This window comes from Stomoxys calcitrans, chromosome 5 (assembly GCF_963082655.1).
Source record: "Stomoxys calcitrans chromosome 5, idStoCalc2.1, whole genome shotgun sequence".
NCBI classification, from domain to species: domain Eukaryota; kingdom Metazoa; phylum Arthropoda; class Insecta; order Diptera; family Muscidae; genus Stomoxys; species Stomoxys calcitrans.
In genome coordinates, this window is record NC_081556.1 from 115,497,852 (window position 1) to 115,516,507 (window position 18,656).

Below are 18,656 nucleotides of genomic sequence, written 5' to 3' on the forward strand. Positions count from 1 at the left end.
TTTGAGCAAGTCGTCGGATGTCCTACCCTCTATCATGGTATCCACAACACGTTCGTCTTATAAGTCTGTTGGCCATCCTCGGATTCAGGTCCCCTTTCGAGCCTAAGATTCGTATACATAGTGCCCAACATCTGTGAGCCTTCTCAGTATGCTCCTGAATGAGACACTTCCAATTAAGTTTCCTATCCAAGATCACTCCCAAGTATTTGAACTTGTCAGATATCGAAATCGTCTTATTGAGGAAACCTGGAGCGTTAAATTCGCCCACCTTGGTTTTCCTCGTGAACAAGCATATTTCAGTCCTCTCTGGGTTAACACTGGGACCCCTGGGTCTAGCCCAGTCATATGCCATATGCAAGACTCTTTCGGCCCTTCTGCATAGCTGGTTCGGATCCTTAACCCTAAGAAATATTACAACATCATCTGCTTAGCAGACGGGTTCAAATCCCTCCTCAGTCAGCACCTGTAATAAGTTATTTATGGTGGTCACCCAAAGGAGTGGCGATGAAATGCCCCCCTGTGGTGTGCCTTGTGCCACTTTTTCTTTAATATTTATGTCATGGGGTCCGCAATTTATACATCTGTTTGTCAGCATTTGGTTTATCCAATCTCTAAGGACCTGGTCCACCCGGTACTGGTCTAAGGATTGGATCATTGTGTCGGTCCGCACATTATTAAACGTCCGCCTGATGTCAATGCAAACCGCCAGTGTGTACATTTTGACATCGAAGGATTATTCTATTTTTTGCAGAACCTCGGGCAGGGCAGTCTCCACGGACCTTACCTTGACATAGGCATGCTGTTTGTATTTAAAAAGTTCGCTGAATGTCGTACTCTTTATCATGGTATCCACAATGTGCTCCATGGTGTTGAGTAGAAAGGCCGTAAGGCTTATAGGCCTGTAGGTCTTAGGTGTCGCATAACTTGCCTTTTCCCGTCGTATCCTGTGGAAAATGCGTTTTCATCAATAGCCTCAACACGTCCTCCGTTGTTTCTACTCTCACTTCCATGTCGTCTTCTAACGTTTCAGTTTGGACATGGGTTTTTGAGAGAAACTTTTTCATCTTGGCACCGTCATTAACGCTATCGACCTGGTGAATTTAGGATCTCCCTCGTATCTACATCAATCATATATTGCTTAATATAGAGTACACATCAATAACTACAATACAAGTAGCAAACAACAAACATCCATTTAATTTAAACGACCACATTGTTATGTGATGAGAAATGCTTTGTGGTAATGAAATAAAAATCTTTGAAAATATGTGGTAATGTTATCAGTCTTGGAAATTAAAAACAAATATGGTAGTGAAAGTGAAATGAAGTGGGAGTGGGAAAAAGAGAAGAGTCGCTATCTTTTGGACTAGAGATAACTTCAAAAATATGGAAAAACAAAATTTTCGATAACAGAGTGGTTTCGACGAAGGAAATCCTGCATGCGCGGTAATGTATGTCAGAAAAGTGCTGGCTCTCCACTCTTTGCTTAGATTTCTTCATCTCTCTATCTCGTTAATAGGTAGTTTTTCTATAATTTTTCTCTTACATACAAGTAGGGAACCCTGAGGGTCTTAGGAAGAAATAAAGAAAGTCCAATAGAGTGGAAGTTGGTAAGTATACAGAGTAGTTGTTGAGTATCAAGGACACCTCGAGATTAAGAAGATTGATTGCAAGGACGTTCCGTATACGGGAAATTTCCAGAGACACACTTTACTGACTGTGGTCTTGCGCATCAGGGAGGAAGGTAACTGAAGCCTGAAGAAGACAATTGCATGAACGTCTTGAGGGAGGATTTGGTGACCCATGAGAGCATTCATCGGGCATTATTTATATACATTTAAACCTTATTAGTCTCCCGGGCTAGTTGGCATCTTCCCTATGATTTTACAGGAGGGCTTTGACTTTGTAGCTTATAGATGTGTCGTATTGTTTCGAGCAGAGACGTAGCCGGGACTTTTATTTGGGGTGGCGGGGCATAAAAGAACTACAACACAAATAAACGTACGTATACTAAAATTCGAAAAATATAAATTTTTTGTGATAAGGGCTTGGTCTTGATAGCCCCCCCCCCCTGGCTACGTCCTTGAATTCTAGTTTGTGTTAAGTACACATAGGTGTACCTTTATCGTGTGGGAGTGTGAAGGTACTCTTTATTACCGAAAGAAGGGAATCAATGATGTGCGACCAAGGACTTGGGAAGAATAAGTCGCTCTTCTTTTTTCGTCCAGACGTTGGAAAGCATTCTGGACTTTTATATAAGAGACACGCTAGGGGAGATAATTTCTTCAAAGTCCAGAACGCATATATCGACGGCAGATCGGTTGACACTGCGCTTCATAATGTCGGCATAACTTGAAGAGGCATCTTTATTTAAAGAAAGCGGCCTTTAAAAATATAAAATATGATTTTTTATGAGCTAAGTTCTACGGAGAGCCAACACTGGTTATTATTTGTATTCAAAGACAATCTGTGAAAGTGAAAAGTGTTCAGTATATTCTGCCATTTCATCGTGGAGAAATTCACAATTTTTTTTTAATTCGTGCCAGTTACTACTATTAATTCCGTCAAAGCTCAATGATAGAGGGTCTCCTTTCTATTGGCGAGTCCGAACGGTGTGCCGCATAGCGTATGAAGCCAGCTTTAGTAAGGGGAAAACCACAGCTGAAAAATGTTCTTATGTTCACGTCATGTTCGTGCTAACAGCTCGATGGGAATTCTTTGTTTTATTGAAAAATTGTGTTCAGCAATGAGGCTTACTTCTGGCTCAACAAATACGTAAACAAGAAAGACTCTATTTAGTATTTAGTAGTAGAGATTTCTGGAAAGTGTTTTGTCGACGTGATGCCGACGACATTGAAATCATAGGTCGGTCACCGGAAGTAGTAACTGCAGCCTTTGAAAGAATCGAAAAAGAGTCAGTGAAAATGGGTCTGGCAGTAAATGGAGATAAGACGAAATGGATGGTTTCAACTCCCAAAAAGCCTTGCACAACCGAGCAGATAAAGAAAATGGAGAAAGTTGGGAACCACAACTTTAAGACAGTCAGTAACTTTATCTACCTCGGCACCGCCGTGCCCGAAACGAATAAAATCAGTTTTGAAAGTAAGCGAAGAATAATATTAGCAAACAGGTGTAATCTTTACACTATACAAGACACTGATACTACCCGTGTTGTTATATGGTTCTGAGGCATGGGTACTTGGGAAAGCAGATGAGGCAGTGCTTGGAGTGTTTGAGAAAAAGATTCTTTGTAAAATATAATGAGCAGTTTGCGTTAATGGAGAATATAGACGTCGTATGAACCACAAGCTGCATGACCTGTATGACGACGATCGCATAGTTACACGTATGAGAATACAACGACTGCATTGGCTAGGTCATGTTGTCAGAATGGATGAAGAAGCTCCAGCAAGGTAGACTTTTGAAGGCAAACCGTAAACGCAACCGGGAAGAGCAAAAGCCCAATGGAAAGATCAAGTGATAAGAGACACCTCGAAACTTGCTGTCAGAGATTTTAGAAGATCGAGGCGCTTGAAACGCTATTCTACGTTCGGCTGGTGGAAGAAATGTTCTGTCATAGCCAATTAAAGTAAGAAAATTAAAATTTTTTCAGTATTATAAACTAAAATCAATCTGGACCAAATGACCAATTTGCAACTGCAACTGGGTAGACTGACTTTACCCATTTACTACGAGAGGGTAAAAGTACCCAAAAACAAGTAAAAAGGCATTAAGTTCGGCTGGGCCGAACTTTGGATACCCACCACCTCGGGTATATATGTAAATCCCATTTCTTCACAATCCGGTGAAAATTGGATAACTTAGGCACCCAAATTCGGCACGGACATTGAGTGTTCTAATATATATGTCACTATTCAATTTTGTAGAACAAAATATTGGTCTTTTTGGCAGATATCATATATATAAAAATCAATTTGTGTTTGTTTGTAGGTTTGTTTGTTTGTATGTTTGTGTGATCCTTATAGGCTTAGAAACGGCTGAACCGATTTTCTTGAAATTTACACAGATGGTGCATAATCACCCCGTGGTGAAAATAGGGTACTAAATTTTTTGATATCTGAAGTGGGCGGACCCTCCCCCTGACTCTAATTTTCAGAAACGCCAGATCTAAGAGATGGATGTTGCGTTTTAAGCGAAATTTTGTGTGCTCTCATAAAGTATCCTAAAAATAAAAATTTGGTATCCTAATTTCGGATGGGGTACCTAGGGGGGCTGCCCCTAAAACCTACCAAACATATATTTAGACCAATCACGACAATATGAGAATCAAATGAAAGGTATTTAGGATAAGAAAACGTATCTTATATCCAATTGTCGGACCAAGTGCTAGGGGGACCACCCCAAGCCCCAAAACACCCCTAAATCGGACATATTTGCCGATCATGGCAATATGGGACTCAAATGAAAGGTGATAACCAAATGTGGGACCACGTTTCTGGGGTCCACCCCTTTCCCAAAACACCCCCCAAACAGGACTTATTTACTGACCATGGGAATATGGGGCTTAAATAAAAGGTATTTGAGTGTAGAATACGAATCTGATATCCAAATATGGGACCAAGTGTGTGGGGCCTCTCACTGAAAACATCCCCCAAAGGGGACAAATTTACGACCATAGCAATATGGGGCTCAACTGAAAGGTCTTTGGGAGTAAAGCACGAATCTGATATCAATATTCGGAAAAGTGTCTATGGAGCCCCAACACCACCCAAATAGTAAGTATTTGCTGATTATTGCAATATGAGGCTCAAATAAGAGGGTTTTTAAAGTGGAACACGGATCCAATATATATTTTCAAGGCAAACTGACTGAGTGGCCGCCCATTACCCAAAACACCCCTCAAGCCTGTCATGTTTGCCGACTATGGAAATATGGGGCTCAAATTAAAGGTATGTGGGAGTATACCACGTATCTAATGTCAGCATTAGGGACCAACTGTCTAGAGGACGTCCCACAACCCCCAAATAGGACGTATTTGCTCACCAAGACAATTTGGGTCTTAAAGAGAGTGGAACTAAATATTCATAGTTTTTAGGGTCAATACCCCAAACCGGACATATTTGCTGACTTTTGCAATAAGGAGTTTGAATGAGATTAGAAAACGAATTTGACACCCAATTTTGAGGGCAATGACAATATGGGGTAAAAATAAATGATACATATATATTTTCCGGGTTTAGTATTGGGGGCCCCCTAATCCCCAAAACACCCCTAAATCTGGCATATTTACCTTTAAATGCAAGGTATTGGGGGGTAGAGCAAGAATTGATACCCACTTTCGGGACCAATTTTCTGGGGGTCTACCCCTTTTCCAAAATGCCCCACAAACAGCAATTTTTTAGTGACCATCGCAATATGGGGCTCAAATAAAGGTATTTGGGAGTAGAATACGAATTTGATATCCAAATGCAGGACCATGTATTTACGGCATCACCCCTTCCCCAAAGGGTTAAAATTTTTCGACCATGCCAATATGTGGCTCAAATGAAAGGTATTTGAGATTAGAAAACGAATTTGATAACCTATTTTGGGGCCATGTGATTGGGGGACGCCTCATCCTGTAAACTCCTCTTAAGACAATGACAATATGGGGTTTAAATAAATGGTATTTTAGAGAAGAGCACGATGCTGAAATTTTTTCAGGGCCAAGTGTGTGGGGGACCACCTCTCCCCTGAAAACACCCCTAAATCAGACATGATGAGAATATCGGTCTGAAATGAAGTATTTTAAGAATGGAGTACACCTTACATCCAAACTTTAATTCATAGACCAATAAAGATCATATGGGATTCAGACAAAGGCACTTATATTGTCAAACTGTTGGTCAAGTTAGCATGGTATTTCACTAAAAGATCTTTAATTGTTGAAAATAAATATTTCAAGGAAACTTTTGTTGCATATAAAGTAAAAGAAGGCGCAGCGGAGCGGGCCCGAGTCAGCTGACGATAAACGTACTATTTTTATAAGCAGGTTCGGTTTTATGACAAAGTTATTAAAATCTAGTTTTTTTCGCTATATGGCCATAAAATGTTAAGAAAACTATTTTTTTTTTGTAATACAAAGCATATAAGCTTAGAAAATGAAAAGGTCAATTTTTAATTTTTTTAAATGTTGTCAAAAAAAACTGAATAAAAATTAAGTGCTCGGAGTCGATACCGGAGTCGAGCAATCTTACCGAAGTCAGAGTCGAGTTAAAATAAAAATTGCCCGACTCCGCAGCCCTTGGTGTTATTGCTTATTGTTACTATGTACAGCCGATTGACCTAGACGTCAGTTAATTAGCCGAAAGGACTCTGTTCAGGTTGTTACAACGTGATCAGCTTCAGAAGCTACAGGCCAAACATATCAGTATGCTCAAAGGCGCTATGGCCTACCTGCAGCCTGACTAACTGACGAGTATGGAAACTGCGGACAGTAGGCTCTTGTCTTGGTGGAGTGGCAAAATCGATATCTAAATATTGTCTGATCTGAACCATATTTGGGTCGAATGACGGGATGCCTTAAACTACTCACTGTTTCAAATTTCAGCGCAATCGCGTCAGAAATGCGTATTTTATGAACATTTAATCCTAAATCGGCAGATTGGTTTATATAACTGCTATATCGAAACATGGCCCTATTTGGTCCGTTCAACAACTTAAGTTGCGTTTAGAAAAATACCGATTCTTGCCAAATTTCAGCTCAATATCTTAATTTTTCAAGTTTGTTGTGTGATTTCAACAGATGGACGGACATACACACCGACATTGCACAGTGGGAGAAAATCTAAAAAAACTTGTAAAAAAATATAACGTGTAAGAACGGGTAGTAGGGTGGGGTGGGGTATAAAAAGGACATCTTTGCCCGACTGTAGTCCGCCCTTACTTGTTAATCCCATTGATATGAAATTGTCCACAAATCACTTTTTTTCCAAGGACGAACACACAAATAGCTCTCATATGTAGAAATGGAGCGATGTACCTTTATGAAGTATTAGTAACCACAATGTTGTGAATCGATCTGCAGAAATTCGGTACGGATTTTTTTAAAACCTATCTGAAAGGCACTGCAAAATTTCACCAAAATCGGTGTAGATATGCAAAGTTGATGAAATTTATGACATTTTGTATGAAAATTACCCAACATCATTATTTTCAACATCAATTTTCCTATTCCATTCCTTTTGCCATATTTATCAATATCAATATGCCAGATTATGAATGATAGTTTCGCAATTTTCCAGCAAAGAACCAGAGTGGCAATGCAAAATATATACAATTATTTATCATTTTGGCTCGTAAAAGGCATTCAATTATCCTAGGCAACCAGTAGCCCTTGGTAGGCAAATTGACTTCATTATTCTCAGTCGTGTTGGCACAAGAGGTTCTACACCAACGGTGGCTATGAAATAAAACCACAGCGCCACAAACAAAATCAATAGAAAAGCGAAGAAAATTGCTATAATTGAAAGCTCATGAAATGATTGCATGTTTGCTGCTCTATTGGCATAAACTGTTGAAGAGGCATCACCACCACCACTTTTTCTTTTTGTGTGTGGTTAATTCAGCAGACAAAAAGCCTGTCTTTGCAGTGTTTAATAGCCTGAGGGATAAAAACTAAATGGATGAATGCTTGAGTGAAGACAGACAAAAGCTTTGGTGGTCAATGTCTGAGACCGGCTAGCCAATGTGTATTAATATGCTGCAATTAGAAAATTGTCTCTTGCCTTTTGGGCAACAACAAAAACAAATGCGGACAAATTGTTTTCTGCTTCATTAGTGGTCAAGCTAAGGCTAAGAAAAAAATCAGTGTTTTAACTTCTCTGGTGGGATTTCTCATTGATGGGTCTGCTCATTTTTGATTGGTGCCTTCTTCCCACCAAACAAAAGACTTAAGACACGAACTTTTCCCTCTAGTTACAGACTTTTGTTTTGTCTTTACGCAAAAGTCGAATTGCATTGGAGTTGTAGCGTTATTACGATTTGTTTAAATGGATTTTCATTTTCTCGTTTTTTTTTCTTCTTCCAACAGTTTTCTTTTATTGCTTCTGCTGCTGTTGCATTATTGTGGTTGGTTTACAACTTTGTTTATGGTTAATATTGTTGTTGTTGTCAACATACTCACCATGTATATCGTCAACACAAATGCCGAGATCTTCACGATATGTTTTCAGGTATGGCAAACAACGACATTGGCAACTTTCCCCATTGGCATTGGTGGTTGTCAATGCTGGCATGGCCAACAGTGACGGTGAAGATGATGCTGGAGACAACGGTGACGGAGGCGATGACTTGATGTTTAACTTGTGCGTTTGACGTGCCAATAATTCTAAATGAGACTTGCCAACACTGCTACCGCTTTCAGCCAATGAACCTGTGAAAACAATACAATAAACAAATCAACGCTTTAATTAAATGGTCTTTAAGCCAAAGAAGTAAAATGAAAAAAAGGATAGTTCGAGGTGTATTCAAAAAGTTTTCTTCTCACTTTATGAGGGAAGCAAAAAATAAAAACACATTTAGTTCGGTCTTGACGAACTTTGGATGACCACCACCAAGGATATATTTAGTACCCTATTCAATTACGACTATAAATAATACTCTTAGTTATATCTAAATATGGGTATCGAGGAGCCTTATATTCGAAATTTCAGCGAAATCGGGCAATAAATGCAAATTTTAAGCGATTTAGTCCCTAAGTCGGAAGGTTGGTGTATAAGACAGCTATATCTTAATAGCTTCCATCAAGACCATATCAAGAGGCCTTTAGCAGTTCACCGTTTGAAATTTCAACAAAACCGGAAAAAATGGGTTGCAAAGTTGCATATTTGCCTATGAGCATTACATTAAGGAATGTGGGAAAAATTCGAAGGATTTTATAATTTCCCCTACTGGAGCCTTTAGTTCTTCCCATTTCTTTTTAGGAGAAATACATGTGCAAGGTCATCTAGCAGAAGAACAACCAGTTCCTAATTTCCCATGAGCATTTAGGAACAGGGGATACTTCCCTCATTTAATGAATGCAGTCCGGTGAATATTTAAAATCAATGATAAGGGGCCTCCTTTTCTATGCCGAGTCGGAACGGCGTGTCACATAGCGACATCACATGGTAGAGAAGTTTTAACATGGCAGGATACCTCACAAATGTAGCCAGATAACCACCGCTGAAATCTTTTTTGATTTCCACGCCGAGAGTTTAAACCGATTCTAAACCGAATGATCCTCCTTTTTATTGACGAGACCGAAAATCGTGCCGCAGTGCGACACCTCTTTGGGCAGAAATTTTTAAGAAGATTGGTCTATATGGCAGCTATATCTAAATAAGACCATATTTTCCCGTTAGAACCTAACCTTCGTATGGAAAAAATAATGACGGATGAACAGAGATATGCACATTAATGAATCGTCTTGGAACTTAATAACCATCTCGAATTTATACACTTTGTAGGGTCGGAGTGGATATTTTAATGTGTTGCAAACGGAATGACTAAATTAATATACGCCCTATAATATAATTGTGGGTATAAAAAGGGTAGCGAGCTAGCGCATATCCATTGGGAAACACTATTTTACCCAACAACGTGTTCATTCCATGAGTAAAACAATCAGTAAGCAAGAGCGTCAGTACATAAATTTCCACACGAAGGATTTTATAATGTCCCCTAAAGGAACCTCTAGTTCTCCAATGTATTTGAGGAGAAATACATGTGCAAGGTCATCTAGGAGAAGAGTAACCAGTTCCAAATTGCCCATGAACGTTTCATTCAGGAACAGGGGATACTTCTCTCATATCAATGAGTGCAGTCCGATTTAAGTTTAAGATCAATGATAAGGGGAACGGCGTGTCGCATAGCGATACCCACTAGGTAGAGGAGTTTTAACATGGCAGGAAACAAATGTAGCCACCGCTGAAAACATTTCTGATTTACACGCCGGGAATCGAATCCAGGCGCTCGGCGTCATAGGCGGACATGCTTACCTCTTCGCCACGTTAACCAGTTAAGCCAATGAAAAGCAGCATCCCCAAGATGGGAAATTTATCCTCCTGTCCAACCAGACATGCACACTTATAGTGCTCTATCCGTATCAATACAGCTTCTACAATAAATTTTTGTGGCTCTTGTACGGATACTCAGTAACCTTTTGCAGAAAGCAAGTAACTCTTGTGCCTTTTTCTGATTGGTGATATTCTACAGAGCTCTGAAAATCCGGCAGCCATGCAAGGATTCGCATCGCCCCGTCGCTAGCCTCCTCACTAACCGACCATTCTAATAAGATGGAACCACTAATCTCATTGCCATTTATGAGGTACTATGTCATGGAATAACTTCTCCCCAAAGAGGTGTTTGGGGCACGTTGTTCGGACTCGGCTATAAAGAGTAGACCCCTTATCATTGACCTTAAAACTTGAATCGGACAGCACTCAAAGATATGTGAGAAGTCTGCACCTGTTACTTAATGGAAAGTTAATGAGCAAATTTGCATTCTCTTACCGAGGATGACCACTTCCTGGAAATATTCATCTGCCTTGTCATTTCGCTGAATATCGTTTTCAGGAATTTATGTCAGTTTTGTGTTATAAGCTGGGATTTTTTTTTGCATTCTCTTGTCAAGGATGACCACTTCCTGCCATATTCGTCTGCCTTGTCATTTCCCTGAATGTCGTTTTCAGGAATTTAAGTCAATTTTGTGTTATAAGCTGGGATTTTTTTCAGTTGCCCTGCGGTCCGATATTCTGTTCTCTGATATCGATTGTTGCTATCAAAAATGCACTACTGAAACATCATAAATGCACTTCTGAAAGCCCGTGGTCTGGCAGTCTCAACGATATGCTAAAATGCAGTTCATCAATAAAGAAACCCCATTTCATTTCCGACTCCATATTGAAGCAAAACGGCACACATTGGAGTGATATAGAAAAAAAATAAAGAAAAAATCTCCAATTTGCGAATTGGCAGAGATAACTCTTTGAAATGTAGAATAGTTAGACATAAGGCGTTACCAAAAAAATATGGAATATGGGCCAACAAAAAAATTGGAAATCGGATTACAAAAGAAAATTTGGCAGACGGAACATGTTTTCGAAAGGCTTACTGGACCAACTTTAGGGGCCTGCCAATAGCCACCGGACAACATAGGGTCTTCAAATTTTATATATGATCTCGTTAACACCTCAGCTCCAACTATTCAAAAAGTTATCTCCATTCGTTCTCAAACGGCAGAATTTTTACTTGCTTTTTCGAACTTATCCCACTGTGCGTCAACCAACATGACAGGCTGATGTATAACCTAAAAATGTGATCTTGCTAGTGCAAGGCCAGATTTCAGGTTCAGAACCCTTCTGTCTACATCTATGTTCCATGGAAGATTTCCTTCTAAGACTCATGGACTAAATTAAAAAAATATCACGAACATTCCATTAAAGAATAGAGGACAAACTTCTCACAAATCAATGAGTGCTGTCCCAATTAAGTTTAGGCTACATGATTAGGGACTTCGTTATTTTTTGAGTCCTAATGGCGACATGTTAACCTCATAGGGAACATGTTAACCTCTGCTTAACAGTGGTGTCCAACACCGTTCAAAAATTGCAGGTACTGATCCATACAGCCCACATAAACGTTTTTTGGTAAATCTATCGACTGAAAAACGTACATTTATTCAGTTTCAGTTTGGCAGTTTCAAGGGCAGGACGAAATCAATAGCTTTAGGGTACACTTCTAAACTATTAACTATTTAATCTTAATCACCGTTCTCAAACACAGCATTCGTCGTCCAATCTTCCCTAAAGATCTTATATTGAATCCATCTCGGTTCCAGATAATTGTATTTTCCTGAGCATCGTTGACTTCGACCTAGCAGCCCTTGAATTTCAGATTACGAGCAACCAGACACCAGAAGGAATACATCTTGCCAAGATTGTAATAGCGTTGCACAGATTTACGCATACAAGAAAAGCAAATTCTTGTCCTGTGGTCTCAATGGCTTACCGATATCAAAAGCATTTATCCAATTTCAGTCTTTTCCCCGAAAGGGTCATCCCTCCGATGCACGTGATGTTGGCACCAACATGCACAGTGTCAAGTTTATCAGAACAAACCATCAATCCAGTTTCCCACTCTATCCAAAAGTCATCCGTTATTACAAACATCTAATTGAAATCATACATCACTCACTTTTACCTCACCGTCTTCAATTTTAAGGCAAATTACAACTTTTCAACATTTCGATTGTGGCTGAGGCAAAGACTACGGGCAGAAGGTGCGTACACTTGTTCGCCATTCTCAACAAAATACTGTTATCCCAGATAGGATATAGAGCACACCATCAACCACCTTATCTTCCTTAACAAAATATATTTCATGATGATCCGATATTGAATCAGTCTCCTTGCCAGGTTGTCTGAAACCCTCATTAGCTTATAAACTTCAACCTTACAAGCTTTGAAAAGTTCACAACCCATACAGTTCACATGAATTCTCGGTTTCGACATCGGAAAAATCATTCGCAAATTTTCAATGTGACTACTTTCTGTTGGTGGAATGTGATTTCATTCATATCATAATCATATCCTGAATCGGTTTTACTGGCAAATAGCCTCAGATATTCCTTAGCTTGAAAATCACCCTCCTCAAATTTTGAGGCCTTAAAGTCTCTACACTCGTCTGGCAGTCTCACTGATATGCCTATAGTAAGTGCATCGTAGCAGACTCAAAAAACCGGTTTGAAGTCTCTACCGCTAAATCTTCTCAGTAGGAAAAGCTATTCCCGAATATTCGAATTGGTTTCAGTGACAGGTTTGATAAAATGTACTGTACCACTATTCCTTATAGAACCGATTGGAACTACGATATCCCTGATAACAGAAGTTACATAGACTTCATTCTATTCGGAAGGTTCAAAACAAAACGACCACGAGGTTGTTTGGTGTGTACTCTTAAGATCTAGAACTGGTCATATCGAAAAGGTTACCCGACCACTGAAGTGTATATCAAGCGAAGAAACTTGCAATTAAGAAAGTGGTTGAATGGCTAAGAAATAATGTCATAACGACGATTGCCATAAATATCTACTCAGACAGCCAGGCAGCCATTAAATCCCTGGAGTATGTATTTCTGAACACAAAAACTGCCCTCGACTGTCGCAGATCTCTCAACGAGATGGCTGAGTAATTCAAAATTCACCTGTTCTGAGTGCCGGACCACAGAAATCCCAGGGATTTGTAAAGCGGACGAGCTTGCGAGACTAGGAACAACCTTATACATTCCAGGGAAACTGGAATCTGTGGGTATGCCTCTAGCGACATATTAGCTAAGTTTTTAGGACCAGGCCCGAATCACAAGGAATGATAGATGCTCACATGGAGCGGGCTGTGAGCATTTCAAAACTATGTGACCTCATCTAGACTTGAAGTGGTCTACCTCTCAGTCATAGTGTCCGTTATGACAGGTCACAGTCTAATCGGAAAACATGCTGACAGACTTAAGATTGCCTGTAACGCCTTTTGCTGAAGCTGCGATGACATCGAAGAAGAGACCATAGAACATCTTCTGTGTATGTCCCGCACTGGCAGTCAGAAGGAGCTCCACTTTAGTTTCTCATTTCTTTGAGAACCTGTCTGATTTAGCGGATGTGAACATTCGCAAGTTGTTGGGCATTTTAAAAGCGATCTGTATGGTTCAACGGTAGGAACTAGAAGGCATCTTCTTTCTTCTGTTCCTGTGGTATTACAATGGATGAAAAACGTCTAAGTGAGTCTGATGGCAGACGGCCACTTAAACCTAACCTACAAGTGTATAGGGGATAATATTAAATTTTTATTCATCAGCCGAAGAACTTTTATTTGAATACTTTATTGTCGTGAACCATATGTCCTGTTGAAGAGCGGGACGTGGCCCAAAACCTTTCTTGTTCCTAATATTAAATAAGACTCGTACTATTCTATCAAAGACCTTTCATTTAAGTCTAAAGTTGTCGTAAGGCCTACATATTAGGTTGGGGGGAACCACAACTTTGAGATAGTCGGCAACTTTATCTACCTCGGCACCGCCGTAACCGAAACGAATGACACCAGTTTTGAAATAAAGCAAAGAATAATACTGGCAAACAGATGCTACTTTGAACTAAGTAAGCAGTTTAGAAACAAGGCCTCTCGACGGACGAAGACACTGATACTACCCGTGTCGTTATATATTTAGTTCTTAGACATGGGTACTTGTGAAAGCAGAAGAAACAGTACTTGGAGTATTTGGGAGAAAGATTCTTTGTAAAATATAAGTATTAGCTTGCGTTAATGAAAGATGTAGGCGTCTTATGAATCACGAGGTGTATGAGCTCTATAACATATCAAAATACAATGGCTGCGTTGGCTTGGTCATGATGTCACAATGGATGAAGAAGCTCTAGCAAAAAAAACTTTTGAAGGCAAATACGTTGGTACACTCAAATCGGGAAGACCAAAAGGCCGATGGGAAGATCAAGTGGTGGGAGACACCTCGAAACTTGATGTCAGACATTTTAGAATGAGCGCAGAAGACCGAGGCGCTTGGAACGCTATTCTACGTTCGGCTAGTGGAACAAATGTTCTGTTATAGCCAATTAAAGTAAAGTAAGTGAGAAAGTATTATGTTGGGGTTTTTTTTGGGGTCGCCCAAATATTTATACCAGACTAGCCGAAGCGGGCCCGCTGAGCCTTCCTTAAATCTCTAATATCTTTTTAGGGTGGGAACTCGTCGTCCTTAATGCAGATATCGAATTCGTGCCATTGTAGCCTATGACGCTAAACGCGTTCGAATCCTGGGGAAGACATCGAACAAAGCGGTGTTTATCCCCTCTTAATGCTGGCGACATTTGTGAGGTACAATGCCATGCATGGTCATTTAAAAAATTTTCTCCAAAGAGGTGTCGCACTGCGGGACGCCGTTCGGACTCGGCTATGAAAAAAGATCCCTTATCATTGAGTTTAAACTTGAATCAGAAAGCACTCATTGATGTGTGAAAATTTGCCCCTTTTCGGTTCCTAGTGTTAATGATCTTCCTTAGGGTAATGTTCTCATTAGGGGAGGGATTGCACCTCAGACATTTCGACTCAAATATGGACATCAAATTCGTGCTGCATTTCCAAATCCCTTTAATTCGAGCCCCATATTGACTTGGCCAGTAAATATGAATCGTTTGGAGGGTGTTTTGGGGCTGGGCGGCCATCGGCACTTGCACTGAAAATAGATATCAAATTCGTTCTTTATTCCCAACGGAAATGAAGTTCAGTTCAGGTGGTCCTTTAGGACATACCCCAAAACACTTGGCTTCAAAATTGGATATCAAATTCGTTTTCTACTGTCAAATACCTTTCATTTGAGTCCCATATTGTCATAATGGGGCAAATAACCCCATAATTTGACGTATATTTAGGAAGAAAAGCGCCACCTAGACCTGAACGCAAATGTCTTATTCGTAATCCACTCCCTAATACCTTTCATTTGAGTCCCACATAGCCATGGTTCGCTAATATGCCTATTAAGGGGTGGGCGACCTCCCATTACTTGGACCTAATGTTTAATGACATATTTGTAATCTACTGCCTGCCTATTACTATTCATTTGAGTCCTATATTGACATGAACTTATTGTGCCCATATTCTTATTGTGCCCATCGGACCACCTTTGGATATGGGTGGCGTTTTTAGGATAAGGTGGAGGGTCCACCTCCCCCCGATGTCTAAAAATGATATAGCCTATGTTTCCTTCCAGACAAACTTACACAATCTATGAAAATTTTAAGAAAATCGGTTCAGCCAAGTATCATATAGTCATAATGGGTCCAATGTCGTTTTTGAGGGATGGCTTGACCCCCTATACTTCGATCTGATTTTGTAGGCCGAAATGTTTAGTTAGCCTATGTTTCCTTCCAGACCAACCTACATAATATGCGAATATTTCGAGTAAATCGGTTCTGCCGTTTTTCAGTCTATACGGAACAACCAAGCCGAGTCCCATATACACGTGTTTGGCTAATGTGACTATTTTGGGCGTTTTTTTGGGGGCGGGGTGACCCCCTATACTTCGACATGAATTTGTATGCCAGATTGATCATATACTCCCGCATACTTTTCATTTATTACCCATATTGTCCTTATTAGTCCACTTTTGATTTTGGGTGGTGTTTTTGGTATAACGGTTTTCCGTTATCAATAAATTATAAACCCTATTCCTACTTCCTGACCATATTCGTAATCTACTTACGAATACCTTTCATTTGAGTCCCATATTGTCATGATCGTCAAGTAAACCTATTTTAAAGGGTTTTGGGGCTGGGGTGGCCCCCCAGCAACTTGGACCCAATTTTCATTATGAAATTCGTACTCTACTCTTGAATACCTTTCTTGTGAATCCCGTGTTGTCCCGATCTGTCCACTTTTATTTTTGGGTAGTACTTTTGGGGTAAGGGGGAGGGTCGATATCAAAAAATTATATAACCTATGTTGCCTTCCAGACCAACCTACACAATCTGTGAAAATTTCAAGGTAATCGGTTCAGCCGCTTTTGAGTCTATACGGAACAAACAAACCGACAAACAAACAAAAATTGAATTTTATATATAAGATTCGTAAGATATTCATGTGATATCCAATTTGTGTCGTTGAACATATATGTCTGTTTTAGGGGTTTTTGGTCTTGGTTTGGCGGTTCCCCAAGACACCTTGGACCATTTTCTTTTCATCATATTCATATTACTCTTCCAAATACCTTTGATTTGATACCCGTATTGTCCCAATCGGTAAAAATAATCTCATAGCAAAGTTTTTGGAGGTCGGACCTTGTCGGAAATTGTTGTCGGTCCCCCAGACACCTTGGGCCAATTTTTGTATATCAAATTCGTACTTTACTTCCTGGAGCTCCTAGAAGCCTTAATTTGTGTTCAATGTTGAATAAATGGATGAGGTGCTCTTGTGACAATCAACATCCAAATCAAGGTACATAAGTTGATAAGCTTCCATAAAAACTAATCCCCTCATCGACTCCTTTAGATCTTAGATGACCTTTTCGTCTATTTTCTTTCTATGAAATTGTTCTGATATAAACAAAGTTAGATAAATTCCACATTGAAGTGTTTTTTTCTTAAATAAAGCTTTCCCAAAATAACCCTCGTACATGTTTTTTTACGCATAAATGCCTCAACAAACTATGATCACTTATATGGCATGTGGTAGACATCCATATAAGCAAAACTACTTACCTAGTTTGTTAACGCCCATTGACAGCCAAGAGGCAGAGCCACTAGAAAGCCCCACACAAGTGTCCACATTGCATAGAGTAACACCTGGGAAATCAAAAAACAAAAGATGCGAAAAAACCAAAGACATTAAACATGGAAAGAAACAATCACAACAAAAGTCAGTGCGTATGTGCCATAAGTAAATATTTACCATTGGTCCAAAAAATATCTCCCTCATGTTCGCGGGTCAAATTCATGGGTGAGCCTTGGGCTGATGCAACTGAGGGTATGGCATCCAACAGTAAATTGGCAGGACGGGGCAATAAATTAAGATTGCCATCCATGGAGCCTCTTGCCTCGGAAGCATTGTCACCGGCAGCAACGACGGCAACTGGCGCAGCAGCAGCTGCATCGACAGTGCCATTAGCATCAACAACACCACCAACTTGACTGGCATTGGACCCAGGCTCTTCTGCATGTTTCAAATCTGTTTGTGGCGGTAGTAAAGATCCTTGACAAAACGATAAGGCCATCAATAATATGGGTATGTAATGGTTAGGCAACATGTTGTTGAAGTCGTTGTTGTTGGCCACATTCCTGGGCAACATGTGAAGTGGAGTTTCCTAATGCCTGCTTTGTGGGTTTTGTTGCAAGCCTTGTTGGTTGACCAACTGTTGGTTTTTCCAGATTGAGTTAATAAATTCTTTAGGGAGTTTCGTGCAGAATCTGACCGCTTCTTCTTGGCGGTATTTGCAATGGCTATGCTATTTAATGCACGCGTCGCTGCCCAGACTTGGCCTTAGCGGTTGCTGTATATAGGGATTATGATTTAAGAGTCGATAGTGTCGCTTGAGTTTTTGTTGCTGTGGCCGTTGATGATGTCTGCTCAAAATCATGGTCAATTCGCAATAGTTAGAAAATCATAAAATGTCAGGGAAAAAAAATAAAACGCAAGCCAACAGACTATGAAGTAATATTTTACATTTTATGAAGCGATGGTCGATGAAGCTGCAAAAAATGAAAAGAAAGAAAGAAGAGTTATTGCCATGTGATGAGTGGTGTTTGCCAGAAATGGGCTCTGATAATTTGTTGGAATTTTTATAAAAAAGGTAGTTGAGGTATTTTGTACTTAATGTGTGGTAATTTTGAATGGATGCCACAAGGTTTTAAAATCATATTAAACATCTTAATCATCAATTTAAGCTAAAAGAATGCCGTTTTCTTGCCAAAACACATTTGCTATAATGTCTGCAGTAGTCTATTATTCCTTATCTGTACATCACTCGGAATCACCTTAGCAAATAAAGCTATTCGTTAAAGACAAATTATGTGTACCTTAATGATTCGGTTAAAATCAGACAGGTGAAGTACTTAAGACCTCCAAAAGTCACACCAAAGAAGGGCCAAACCGATCCATAAGTGATATAGCTATCATACAAAC

The 18,656-nt window shown here is 39.8% G+C and overlaps 1 protein-coding gene across 1 annotated transcript in view; it reads right to left on the bottom strand.

The window, feature by feature from the left end:
• Positions 1-18,656, bottom strand: part of LOC106086659 (uncharacterized) — a 243,113-nt gene that overhangs the window by 22,316 nt on the left and 202,141 nt on the right. The window contains exons 6-8 of the mRNA XM_059369555.1: positions 17,427-18,223; positions 17,237-17,320; positions 8,126-8,374 (exon numbers count right to left, since the gene is read on the bottom strand). Of these exons, the coding sequence (XP_059225538.1) occupies positions 8,126-8,374; positions 17,237-17,320; positions 17,427-17,823 (730 nt within the window). The 5' untranslated portion in view covers positions 17,824-18,223. The remainder of the gene's footprint in view (positions 1-8,125; positions 8,375-17,236; positions 17,321-17,426; positions 18,224-18,656) is intronic.